At 44.6% G+C, this 14125-nt stretch overlaps 1 protein-coding gene across 8 annotated transcripts in view; it reads left to right on the forward strand.

Moving 5' to 3' along the window:
- lmo7a (LIM domain 7a) overlaps positions 1-8612 on the forward strand; it is a 133036-nt gene extending 124424 nt beyond the window's left edge. For 5 of the 8 annotated variants that reach the window (XM_061724196.1, XM_061724198.1, XM_061724197.1 and 2 more), the window contains 7 exons: positions 865-920; positions 1009-1236; positions 1550-1736; positions 4091-4378; positions 6057-6165; positions 6543-6645; positions 8079-8612. In XM_061724196.1, the coding sequence (XP_061580180.1) occupies positions 865-920; positions 1009-1236; positions 1550-1736; positions 4091-4378; positions 6057-6165; positions 6543-6645; positions 8079-8101 (994 nt within the window). In that variant the 3' untranslated portion in view covers positions 8102-8612. The remainder of the gene's footprint in view (positions 1-864; positions 921-1008; positions 1237-1549; positions 1737-4090; positions 4379-6056; positions 6166-6542; positions 6646-8078) is intronic. The other 3 variants (XM_061724200.1, XM_061724201.1, XM_061724202.1) reach the window with 2 other exon arrangements.
- Positions 8613-14125: the final 5513 nt, after the last annotated feature.

Here is a 14125-nt window from a genome sequence, read left to right on the forward strand (position 1 = left end):
GTAGGGTTGGGGTGAATGCAGGGTTGGGGTGAATGTAGGGTTGGGGTGAATGCAGGGTTGGGGTGAATGAAGGGTTGGGGGTGAATGCAGGGTTGGGGTGAATGCAGGTTTGGGGTGAATGAAGGGTTGGGGTGAATGCAGGGTTGGGGTGAATGTAGGGTTGGGGTGAATGCAGGGTTGGGGTGAATGTAGGGTTGGGGTGAATAAAGGGTTGGGGTGAATGTAGGGTTGGGGTGAATGCAGGGTTGGGGTGAATAAAGGGTTGGGGTGAATGTAGGGTTGGGGTGAATGCAGGGTTGGGGTGAATGTAGGGTTGGGGTGAATGCAGGGTTGGGGTGAATGCAGTTTTGGGGTTTGGGTGAATGCAGGGTTGGGGTGAATGTAGGGTTGTTGGGGTTAATGTAGGGTTGGGGTGAATGTAGGGTTGGGGTGAATACAGGGTTGGGGTGAATGTAGGGTTGGGGGTGAATGAAGGGTTGGGGTGAATGTAGGGTTGGGGTGAATACAGGGTTGGGGTGAATGTAGGGTTGGGGGTGAATGAAGGGTTGGGGTGAATGCAGGGTTGGGGTGAATGTAGGGTTGGGGTGAATACAGGGTTGGGGTGAATGTAGGGTTGGGGGTGAATGTAGGGTTGGGGGTGAATGAAGGGTTGGGGTGAATGCAGGGTTGGGGTGAATGTAGGGTTGGGGTTTGGGTGAATGCAGGGTTGGGGTGAATGTAGGGTTGGGGTGAAAACAGGGTTGGGTTGAATGCAGGGTTGTTGGGGTGAATGCAGGGTTGGGGTGAATACAGGGGTCAGATAAACCAGAACTGTTCCACATCTTGATTATCGGTGGAACTGATGTCAGTTCTTGTTTTTGGCAGGTTGAAATCCAAATCGACTCCGCAGCTGGACGAGGACGAGCCGGCCCAGAGGAGAGGTCAGTCATTCGGGGGTTAAACGGTCTTTGTGTTAAGGTGATGTCATGACGGTGTGTTGCTGCGCGTGGGGCTGTATTCTGCCTTTAGATGCAGTTGCTCAGGCCCGAGCCGAGTCTAGCTGGCTGCTGGAGGAGCAGCTGATGCTTAGGCGTGAGATCCAGGCCCGGAACCGACGGGCCGCCTTGGAGCCGGAGCGGAGACCCGTCCGAACTGCTAGTAACTGGGAGCTGGAGCAGAGACCCGTCCGAACTGCTAGTCACTGGGAGCTGGAGCAGAGACCCGTCCGAACTGCTAGTCACTGGGAGCTGGATAGAGGTGGGCTTCGCCCCGGGAGAACCACCTCACCTGCTGATCAGGATCTCCTCCAGCATGTCCTCAATCTGATCATCTGAAATCCTCCAACAATAACAACCAGCTGATCCACAGCCGACCATCCGGGCGGCAAATCAGTCGCTCGGAAACCAGACAATCCGCCTTTTCCTTTATTTGAATTCCTGTCGGCCCGGTCCAGCCAGGTCCTTCTCCTGATTTCTCTGCCCGTCATGATCCGGTTTTCTGCATGCTGGGTTTAGTTTTTTCATTTACACCAATCGTGGTGTTGATTTGTTTCCTTTCCCTTTCGCTGCAGAGTCGGGGGGCGGCGTCACCGATAAGAAAAGTCAGCAGTCGCTGTCGCAGGCCGAGCTGGAACGGCAGCAGATCCTGAACGAGATGAAGAAGAAGACTCCGCTGCTGACGGACCGGAGCTGGATCCGTCAGGGCCCGTCCGGCAACGCCGCCGCCGGCAGAGAGAATGACGCGTCGGCCATGCGCAGGTGAGGAGCGCCGCCGCTCGGCTTCTTCTCTTACTAACATGCTGCCGCGGGCAGAAGCTCAGCCGGCGGACCGTCTGGCCACCGGACCAGAACCACCGAGGTCCGTTTGAGTGGAACATCCTAAACCAGGGGTGGCCAACCAATCAGAGGCTAAGAGTCACAATTGGTTACTGTGTTACTGCAAAGAGCCACATCGTACACATGCACACATCAACTACCCATGATCCCTCACTCCCTGCTCTCTCCGAGACATAAAAATACCTTTATAAAACGGAAAGGTGAAATCCTGCAATCTGATTGGTTGTTAACTGTGGTATAATGAGAATATACCACGGCTTCTATTCTAAAGCCTCATCACAGCAGATCATTCCGCGTCAGGGAAGCAACAATGTATCCATGACGACAACCAACTGTTAGATATTTTTTGACGGTTACAGCAGGTAGCAAAAAGTAGCTGGTGTTAAAGTAAATTTTTTATTTTCGTTAACGATGAATTAGGCATGTTGACGGTAAACTTTGATCTCCGGGGAGGAGCTAACGATGGATGAATGGATTGAGGAGTGTTTGTCTCCGAAAAAAAAAAGACTACAAAAGACGACATGCGGAGCTACATCTGGAGAGATGGGACTATTTTTTTCCACAGTGGGGCTATTTTTACTTGATAATATGTATTTCTAATGAATTAAAAACTACATATTTACATTATTGGTAACCGTTTTATAAAAGCAATACATCACTTCAGGCCATGAAATACGCTCATTATGTCACAGCTGAGGGGGTTTTTGTCCTCCCTCAGCTTTGATATAATGAGCGTATACCACGGCCTGTCGTGATGTATTGCTTAAAAATTCATATTTAATTTATATTATATATATTAAACTCTCCCACTCTGTTAAAAACGTCCTATGTTCACTGTACATCTTCATATTTTCCTTTGGCCGTGCATTTTTGCCCTGCCATTTTGAGAGTGGATTTTTTTCCGTCCAAGTTATTTGCGTCACAAATGCAAAATTCAACACGAGCGCTAGAGTGCCCGTATAGTTCAACGAGTTGGGCAGGCGACTTATGTACACCTTCCCCTGTACAGCGACGCAGGTTCGATTCCAGTCGCAGCATTTAAAAAAAAAAAAATTCTCGTTTCAAATATGTTTATTGGGAAACCAGTCAATAAACAGTGGCATGGACAGTCGGCAATCATGTTTCCTTTTTTACAGAAAGAAGAAAAATAAATAAATGAAATAATAATAATAATTCCACAAAAACAATCCCTGACAAGAATGACAGTGAGACAAAAACAAACAAATAATAGCAAATACCAAAATCAAACCCAAACAAACAAAAACAAAATAAAACAGAACAACAATACATAGACTCTCACCCCCCCATAACTGTCCCTCCCTCCCTAGGAGTACATTAAACTAGGGTTTCAGTCAGATTCCTTTTCCAGATGAGACCAGAGGTTGCCAAATTTCGTAAAAATCCTTCAACTTATCTTTGAATGAATGAATGAATTAATTTATTTATTTATTTCGAACATGTATATAAAAAATAAGAATAAAAATAAAAATAAACAGTAACATCTTCATATGCACATAGGTTTGAAAAAGGAGTAGGAAGAGGTTTACACTTTTTCCTAGTTCCTACCCCTTTATAACTCTATGAATTTACATTATTGCTATTATTATATCTACACAATATCCATATAAATATAGTGTGGCAGGGTGGAGGAGCAGCCACTCAGTTGATTGGGCACACCTGTGCCCAATCAGCCTCTCCACCCTGCCTGCCTTCATAAAGAGCAGCTTCCTCCAGCAGACCCCTTGCTGGTGTGCACCTGCTCTTTATGAAGGCAGGCAGGGTGCAGAGGCTGATTGGGCACAGGTGTGCCCAATCAACTGAGTGGCTGCTCCTCCACCCTGCCACATATAGTCTATTTAAATACCACGCAAACATGCCTACCACTACATAACTATCCATACAAGCATACAGAAAATACAAACACTACACAAATATTATATCAATATACAGAAAACACAAACATTATATAAATCTATACAAATATACACTACACAAACCACATAAATATTCCTACAAATATATATATATGCTACACACAAAAATTTCAGAATAAATCTTATTCCAGTCGCGGCATATTTTGCCGCCACTTCCTACGCGTCTGTCTTTCACTGCACCTATCAAATAAAAGTCGCAAGAGCCGCATGACACCGAGCAAAGAGCCGCAGGTTGGCCACCCCTGTCCTAAACCATCCAACCACGAATCATCCGGTGGCCAGACGGTTCCTCCGCCCCGGATAACCCGGTAACGAGGGCCTGGTGTTGGGTTGGCTTTGCAGAGGTGAATCTCTTGACAACCTGGACTCCCATAACTCCTGGCGCTCGTCCTGGACCCCCCGGAGCGGCTCCTACGTCCAGAACTACTCCCAGAACTACTCCCGCCCGCAGTCCATCAGCTCGTCCTCGGTGTTCGGGGCCTCCACCCTGCCGGCCTCGTACTCCGCCGGCTCCCTGCGGAGTGGGGCAGGAACCCCCTCGGCCCCCTGGTCCCGCCAGTCGTCCTCCCCGTCCCCCTCTCTCCCGTCACCCTCGTCCCCGGAGCCTGAGGGCCCCCAGCAGAGGACCAGGTAACACCCGTCTCCCACCCGCCGCCGGGGCCCCGGGGTGCAGGGGCTTTAACGCTGGGGGGTCATGGTACCGTAAACTGTTGCAACATGTTCTTCTCTGTTTTAACATCCAGCAGGTCTGAAGTTCAGGGTGTTTGTGTGTTCCCGGTATTGTTCTGTGTGTTAGTGTTAGACTGGTAGTCCAGACCACCTAAACCCAGACCAAGACCAGAGAGAATCAAGACCAAAACTAGTTCAGTTCAAGACCGAGACTAAAAAAACAAACCTAGTAATGTCCTGATCCTGTGTGATTGTAGAACATCAGCACTAGAGCTGGGTATCATCACTGACCTCCCGATACGATACAATTCCAATACACTAGGTCCCAAGTCGATACGATTTCCGATACGATTCGATATCGATATTCTAGTTACAATACCAATTTTGCTTTGGCAATGGAAGGGATTCTCAAAAAAACTAAGGGTTGGTAGAGGGAGCAATGCCCAGGACTGACTTAGGTAGGAGCACTGGGTGATAAAATGGGGAAAAAATTGGGATAAAAAAATATATATATTTATATATATATTTTTTTAAATTTTTTTAAAAATCGATACTTGGATTTATGTATCGATAATCGTTCCTACACATGTATATCGATAAAAGGGGACCACAGGCAGGTGGAAGCAGCAACGGGATGACCGGGGATGGGGGGGGGGGGGGGCCGGGACGGCAGGCCAGAACGCAGCTCCCGAGGCTCCAGCCTGCAAACATGCACAAAAGAGAAAAAAGGGGGGCCGGCACAAGAAACTACAGGAACGATGGACAAAAATGATAGCTATGAGATATTTATGATAAATTAAAATGGAAATGGAGAAGAAAGGAAGGGAAGAAGAGAAGAGAAGAAGGGTGAGAGGCACCGCCCAGCGGATCATGTCGGTGCCCCCCTGCAGCATAGGCCTATAGCAGCATATCTACCGCAAAGCTATATTTGAGACTAACTATTATAGTCTTGTTCTATAGCTGCAACTATGACTACTGACTCTAACACACTAGAGTTTACACTCCCTAGAGATTTACCAACACCAGCTAGAGGTTTACTAAACACTAACTATAGGCTTTACTAAACAGAAAGGTTTTAAGTTTAGTTTTAAAGGTGGAGGTGGTGTCAGCCTCCTTAACCCAGATTGGAAGTTGGTTCCATAGTAATGGTGCCTGATAGCAGAACGCCCGCCCTCCAAATCTACATTTAGATTCTCTATACTAGGAACTACGAGTAAACCTGCACTCTGAGAGCGGAGAGCTCTGCCAGGAACATAAGGCACTATCAGGTCTTTATTATAGTAATCAGATTACATATTATATTTTATCAGCATAAAACAATTAAAAATAGCAACTAGGGGAAAAAACAGAATTGTTTGAAGGTGAAGAATATAAAAAAACGAAAAACACTTTTAAGAGACTTTCCAACTGAATTTAAGAAAAAAAAAACAGAAAGATCCTTCCTTATTGAACCTCAGACCAGAGTTTTACCCAGACTCCTCTGGTGTGTGTGTGTGTGTGTGTGTGTGTGTGTGTGTGTGTGTGTGTGTGTGTGTGTGTGTGTGTGTGTGTGTGTGTGTGTGTGTGTGTGTGTGTGTGTGTGTGTGTGTGTGTGTGTTGCGATCCTAAACCCCAGCTGTGCGTTCGTTCTGTGATCCAGGTCAGTGAGTGGAAAGAAAATTTGTACGTTCTGTGACGCGGCGCTGGGGAAGGGAGCGGCCATGATCATCGAGTCCCTGGGACTCTGTTATCACTTGACCTGTTTCAAGGTGAGAGCCGGACCCGGGACCCGGGCCGGCACCACGGCACCGGGCCGGCACCGAGACCGGCACCGCGGCCGGGTCGACCCTCCAACACTAACCCGGGACCTTTGCTTCCTTGTTCTACTAACACGGCTCACATCGGGTCCTGATTCCTGTACAGATGAGGAAAATCACTCTTCTCAGCTGAAAGCTGGAAATTTAGCCGAATCCCTCTTAAATATCTGGTTCTGTTCTTCAGGGAGGTTTTGGTCCGGCTTCTGTCTCCCGCATGTGAATGTTGCTCCTCCGTCCCGGTCCTTCTCTTTCCCTCCTTCCTGTCATTCACCCGTCACATCGCTGCGTCTGTCCCATCCCTCCGTCTCTAACTCTCTGGGTTCCTGCAGTGCATCGAATGCAAGTCCGACCTCGGGGGATCCGAAGCCGGCGCCGAGGTCCGGATACGGAACAAGCAGCTGTTCTGCAACTCCTGCTACGTGCGGGTCAAAAGTGAGTGATGGCTGCCGTCCTGATCTGCCTCCAGTAGGTCTGGGGATCCATTCAAATGTCAAGAATCGATTCCATTTCGATTCTTAAGATTCAGAATCGATTATCAAGATTTGATTAGATTCGATTCCAATATTGATTTGGGTTAGTGTTATTAAAACTGTTTTTTGAGCTGTTGCATGAATTATATGACTGTAGTTCTGCAGCATATTAATACTAGTATTATATTGAGATTCAACAGCAAGTATTGTCAGCTAATGATGCTGTAAGGACCAATCAGCTCCCAGAATGCTGATAGAACTGCTTTCAGAAACATCGTGGGTCAGAATTATCAAACAGAGACGGATGAAATCGCTTTTATTTTTTCCCACGTTCCGTTTTAATTTTTTCCATTTTCAGCCTTTTAGGTGTTTACGGAGAATTAGGGCCAGGCAGGAGAAAAATAAAAATAATATTTTAGAGGAGGAAGTACAATTTCGTGAATAAAGTTGAAATGTTAAGAAAAAAGGCGAAATTTCGACTTCATTCTTGAAATTGTATTTCAACATTAATCTGAACATTTCAACTTTATTCATGAAATTTTGACTTTTTTCTCGAGATTATATTTCAACATTAACTTTTAACTTTTTTTTCTCGACTTTCGACTTTTTTCTTGAAGTGCACAATAAAAAAAAAATCTTCCCCTCTCAAATATTTTTTCTCCTGCATGGCCCTAATAGTCTTCCGTAGGTTTTTCATTTTTGAGAATTTGGTTTTTAGCATTTTATGCAAATGTAACCCCAAGACAGTATACAGGACTGTCTCAGAAAATTTGAATATTGTGATAAAGTTCTTTATTTTCTGTAATGCAATTAAAAAAACAAAAATGTCATACATTCTCTATTCATTACAAATCAGCTGAAATATTGCAAGCCTTTTATTATATTAATATTAAGAATCCCAGAATATTCTAATTTTTTGAGATAGGATATTTTAGTTTTCTTAAGCTGTAAGCCATAATCAGCAATATTAAAATAATAAAAGGCTTGCAATATTTCAGTTGATTTGTAATGAATCCAGAATGTATGACATTTTTGTTTTTGTAATTGCATTACAGAAAATCACAATATTCTAATTTTCTGAGACAGTCCTGTATAAAGTAAAGAAATACAGACAATTTATGCAATTATAACTGAAAACTTTAATGTTTTCATACCTTGAAACATATTTAAAGGCAGAAACATGGCACTAGTTATTCTGGTGTCCAACAAAACATTCCTTTATTGGGGCATAAAACAAAAAAATACAAAAAATTGTAATGTAATGATGAAAAAAAAATCAATCTACATACAAATCGATTTTTAGAAATTAATATGAGAATCGATTTAGAATCGTAAAATCGATCTTTTCAACACAGACCGGCCTCCGGCCTCACGATTCTGCCCGTTGTCTTGCAGGCGGCCAGCCAACCACCATGTGAGGTTCTGCAGCAGATCGACGAGGAGACGACGAGTGACAACAACCCATGAACTCCAGCGGGTCGCCTGGTCGACTCCCTGATCATGATGATGATGAACCTGTTTTTACCGTGTGAGATTTTTGCGGGGTTAAGATTTCAGAGTTATCTACTTTAATGTTTATACATCGTATTGAATACTCCAGCTGTACAAACGTGTTTCCCACTTCTGCATGCTCCAGTTATCGTGTCCGCCGTGAAGCTACATGTAGTTGAATAAGTAAAAAGACCTTTCTGCAGTTAGATGACCTGCTTATCGGGAGAAAATCGTTAATTCCTCTGAGTCTCGTGGTTATTAACCTTTTTGTCTAAATAACTTTTCTTTTCATGTCCATGTGCCTTTTGCATCTGTAACGGATAAGTCATTAAAATGATTAGCAATCTCTTACAACGTATTTAAAAACATCTGCTTTGACGCTGCATCATTCTGAATGAAACTGAAGAGTAAGACACTGTAAATAAATGATGAAATGTTCAGCTTGTGGAGTTTTTTCTGATCTTTTTCTGCAGCATTGATGATGAATAATTGTGTGTTTAGAATCTGACGCCGAGCTTCTCATCCCTCCGTCTCCGTTCCTCCCTCCATTCATCCATCGCTCTCTCTGTCCTCACGTTGCCCGTAATGAAAGGAATTTAAATGAGCTTTTGTGCCGAGGTTCAGAGGACTCGCCGGCTCCGAGTTGTCCAAAGCCAATTTGTCATGCACATTTTATTCAATGTGCACTACATCTGATTATGCTCTGATGGACTGCTTTCCTAACGTTTTCGGTCGTTTCTAGCCGTTTTCACGAGCTCTGAATATTCATACGCTGAGCGAGCGACACACCTGACTTCTCTTCACGGCTCCCAGGTGTATTTAAATGGTAAGAAATTGAGGGAAATGAGTTCCATTCATGCGATGTTCTGTATGGAAATGAGCCGAGCATCGTTTGGTCCCGTCCCTCGGAGCACCAACAGCCCCGGGGCAGACGGCTCTGATTCCTGGATCTGAATCCTGCTGCTCAGAAAACCAGCGTGGCCTGAGTGGCGCCGAGACTGGAAATATTAAACCCTCCGTCATGAATATGCCTCTGAAACCGCGGCTGCAGCTCCTTCAGAGCCTCCAGTGGTTCATGTTTGGGTTGGACAGAGTCGAGAAACTGGAGTCAGTAGAGTAAGATCAGAAGAAAGAGGGAAAGGGTTTAGAGAGGGCTGCTCCCTCCCTGAACCCCCCCATCAGCTCCTCTCAGGTCCTGACTCTAGTGAGTTCACCTCTTTTTCATGTTCTCCCAATGGAGAGAACCTTTAAACAGGCCGGGGGGAACCTTTAATGTTAATGAGCCGGAGGGAACCTTAAATGAGCCAGAAGGAACCTTTAAAGGAGACCTATTATGGCATTTAATGTATATTTTAAACAGGCCTTGAATGTCTTAAAAACAATCTAAAGCTTGTTTTTTCTACATAAATCATAAATCCAGCCTGTGGGCCCTGTCACTAGTTTTACCGCTTCTAACCTCTTTTTCTGCGCCTCATTCTAAGGGAAGGGGGGGGTATGATAATGAGGCTCTGTGCTGATTGGCTCCCTGAATGACGTGTAGCAGGGGAGGAGAATAAACCTCGCTCCGCCAGAGCAGCCCGAGCCTGTAAATAAATCACAACACTGAATTTTCACAAATGGCAACTTTATTGTTAAAAAAATAAAATATGAGTTGTATATAAATAACATTTATGCACTATTTCAGCCGGATCTGCCCGGCGGATGCTGAACGCTGGCCCCGGAGCCATGCGCCGGGCGCCCGGCGCATGGCTCCGGGGCGCATCGCCCGTTACCGGTGATCAAACCGACAGATTTCGCTGAAAATCTCGGAGGGTGAAGCTGGTCCAGCCTGGGACGTACCCCAGAAATCCCTGCTCCCAAAGCGGCTGGGAACCTGGACAATTTAGTCGGACGGACCGCGCTTTGGGAACCAGGAAGTAGGCTGGAGCAGCGCGCATCACCGCGGCTTTAACCGGGGAATCTGACCGGTTCCGACCGGCCGGGACCGCAGGAACCGGCCTGGACTGGTAGCAGGGACTCCCGGGGACCGACCAGCGGAATTTCAGACGGATCTGCCCGGCGGATGCTGCGCGCTGGCACAGCAACCCCACGGCGGGCGCACAGATCGGCTCCGGGGCGCATCCACGCGCATCGCCCGTTACCGGGGATCAAACCGACAGATTTGGCTGAAAATCTCGGAGGGTGAAGCTGATCCGACCTGGGACGGACCCCCGAGGACCCAGCTCCCAAACCACCCGGGAACCTGGATGATTTAACCCGGATCCGCTACGCCGCGGCGCCGCGTCCGACTGGCTGAAGGAAGGACCGCTCCAGCAGCGGAGAGGTCTGGTTGTGGGCGTGGTTTCAGCAGCGGAGGAGACCAAGGGCGTGGTTTGCATTTTGGTGACGTAAAGAAAATGCACAAATCTAAACGGCCCGTGGAAACCACATGACACTGGGGGACTCTGTAAGGCGGGGGGGAGCAGACCTTGCAGATTTTCATGGGATATCATCTTTTCTGTGTTGGCAGGCTGAGGGGAGACCACTTTATATATGTTAAAACAAGAAAAAACGTGTTTTTCATAATAGGTCCCCTTTAAAGAGCTGATAGGAACCTTTAATGAGCTGAAGGAACCTTTAACGAGCTGAAGGAACCTTTAAAGAGCTGATAGGAACCTTAAACGAGCTGAAGGAACCTTAAACGAACCTGAAGGAACCTTTAAAGAGCTGATAGGAACCTTAAACGAGCTGAAGGAACCTTAAACAAACCTTAAGGAACCTTTATTGAGCCAGAGGGAACTCTGCTCCGTGAACAAAGACATCGAGGGAAGAACTCGAGTGAATCCCTGAGTTCTGCTTCTCTGCAGCTCCAGAGTTGTGTGACTGATTCCTCAGCTGCAGCCTGGACCGGCCTGAAGGGGGCGCTGTGGGATAGCGGTTCCTTCTCACACCAATGAGACTCCAGAGACGTCTGGCTTCGTTCAGATGATCCTGCAGCTCCATGACCCGTTACTCATCAAATCATGAAACAGCAAACTATTTTGAAAAATACCTCCAAGTAGTTTGTGTTTTAGTTTATAAAACCCTCTGTGGCACCTCATTTTTCTCTCTGTCGGAACAGGACCATCTTACTCTGAGTCTCAGTCAGAGGAAACATTTTACTGCTCAAAGATTTCTTTAAAGGGGACCTATTATGGCATCTAATACCTATTTTAAACAGGCCTTGAATGTCTTAAAAACAAGCTTTTGATTGTTTTTGCTAAATAAATTAGAAATGTCTTTATCTTCCCATTCTCTAACCTCATTATCTATGCAGGAGAGTGGGCGGGGCTATGATAATGAGGCTCTGTGCTGATTGGCTGCCTGAATGACGCGATACACCGCTACGGAAAAATGGAGGAAGCTCCGTCCGGTGGAGTCAGTTGTTAGTGGTTTCACACATTGGAGGCCAACCTATGTAAATTGTTCCGTAACGACGGGAGCAGAATCTTATTGGCTCGTAGATCCACATCACACTGGACGGCTCATCCGGGCGGCTGTACAGACACTGCAGAATTTAGTTGTTTCCTCCTTCTGAGTTGGCAGGCTGAGGGGAGACCACTTTATATATGTTAAAGCAAGAGAAAACCTGTTTTTCATAATAGGTCCCCTTTAATCTCGACATTTCAACTTTTTTTCTTGACATTTTGACTTTTTTCTTGAAATTTTTCTCGACATTTTGACTTTTTTTCTCAACCTTTTGACTTTTTTCTCGACATTTTGACTTTTTTCTTGAAATTGTACTTCAACATTAATCTCAACATTGCGACTTTTTTTCTTGACATTTTGACCTTTTTCTAGAAATTTCCACTTTTTTCTCGACATTTTGACTGGCGGAGTTGTCTCAAAAAATTTGAATATTCTGGGAATCTTAATCTTAAACTGTAAACCATTATCAGCAATATTAAAATAATAAAAGGCTTGCAATATTTCAGTTGATTTGTAATGAATCCAGAATGTATGACATTTTTGTTTTGTTCATGTACGTTATATTTGACCGTTTCTGGTCGTAACTGTCGCTCTTGTGCAGTTCAAAACTAAACAACTGGCACGTTTTGGTGATTATCATTCCAGTTTATCACAAGCAACTATAAAAGTTATGAAATAACCGTGTATATATGAAAAGCTCTATACAAATAAAGTTTGATTTTGATTTGATATTCATGCATGTGGTTGAACCAGTTCTAAATAATTCATGATTAAACATGTTTATTCATAAGTTGTGTGTAATTTGGTTCAGATTCACAAACCAGTGTGAGAAATAAATGAGACCTTTTTATCACATTTCTTTTCCTCTGGGAGATAAAAGCCCAGTACCAGAACCGGTACCAGAACCCGGTACCAGACCCGGTACCAGAACCCGGTACCAGAACCCGGTAATCCGCAGGTCGTCATGTGATCCGTTGGAGACGTTTACACCTCGGAGACGCCATCGAAGTCTCCTGCTGCTGGAACTGATGCAGGAAGTGATGCGACTGCAGACTCCGTCTCCAAAGACCTGTAGCTTCGGCTCAACATTTTATTTCATTTTATTTGTTATTTAAGAGTACTCTTAAATTAAATACTTTTTGAAAACAGTGCAAAGTTATGGATAAGCCTTGAATGCAGGCATTGTGACGTAGAATTGTCAAATTGGTTTGATTTACCGCACGAATCGGCACAGATTACTTTGTAATATTGTATTTGACCCGGTCTTTGTACGTTTTGACCGTATAGAAATGTAATTCTTGCCATTTTAAGAATGAGATGAACCTGCTGGATCTACTGCTATGGTTTTCTAGATAACAGGGGTGGAACAACTTGCCCCTTGGCACAAATTACCCCACTCTCCCTACTCATTGACCACATCTCTTATCACACCCAACACTCAGCAAAAAATAAATCTAAATCTGAATCTAATCTCAGGTTGGTTTGTTATTGAAGCCTGTTGTGATGGAGTTAATTACCTTCTTTAATCTGGTTCACCAGGGCTTTGAGCTGCTCTGCTCCGTCCATGTATCCCCTGATCCGGTCCCTGTAGTGGCCCCTCTTAGACGCGTCTTTAAGAGCTGCACGACAGTAACAAACACTTTCAAGTTCAAGTTCAAGTTAACTCTATTAATACCCGTAGTACTGCCCTTACTTTTTAACAACTTGTGCTCTCTATTATTTTACCTCTTTTCTTATCATTTTATTTCATTTTATTTGTTATTTATGTTTTAATTGTGTCTTGCCGCTTTTAATGTTGAAGTAAAGCATTTGAATTACCTTGTGTTGAATTGTGCTATACCAGGAGTCGGCAACTCAAAATGTTTTGGACCAAAAACACAAAAAACAAATATGTCTGGATCCGCAAAAAATGAAAAGTCTTGTATCAGCCTTAGAATGAAGACAACACATGCTGCATGTTTCTATATTAGTTAGAACTGGGGGAAGATTTTTTTTTCATTATGCACTTCAAGAAAAAAGTCGAAATGTTGAGAAAAAAGTAAATATTTCGAGAAAAAAGTCGAAATGTCGAGATTAATGTTGAAGTACAATCTCGAGAAAAAAGTCGAAATGTTGAGAAAAAAGTCATAAGGAAAAAAAAGGAAAAAAAGAGAAAAAGAAGAAATAAAGGATAAAGAAAAAAAGAAAAAAAAGGTCAAACATTTTTGAAAAAGCTCCAGGAGCCACTAGGGCGGCGCTAAAGAGCTGCATGCGGCTCTAGAGCCGCGGGTTGCCGACCCCTGTGCTATACAAATAAACTTGCCTTGCCTTATCCAACATGCTCGTGGCTGAGTGACGACGGGGATTCAATAAAACCCTCTCTGAATAAACTCCCAGCACACGAGGATCTTTCACTCTTGGTAATGTCGTTTAAATGTGGGAAGTTGAAAAATAAAAAACATTTGTAAGAGCAAATCCAGATCCCTGCAGTGGAAGTACGACGTTAATGGTATTTGTGACGCTTC

Source organism: Cololabis saira, chromosome 6 (genome assembly GCF_033807715.1).
Source record: "Cololabis saira isolate AMF1-May2022 chromosome 6, fColSai1.1, whole genome shotgun sequence".
Lineage (NCBI taxonomy): Eukaryota > Metazoa > Chordata > Actinopteri > Beloniformes > Belonidae > Cololabis > Cololabis saira.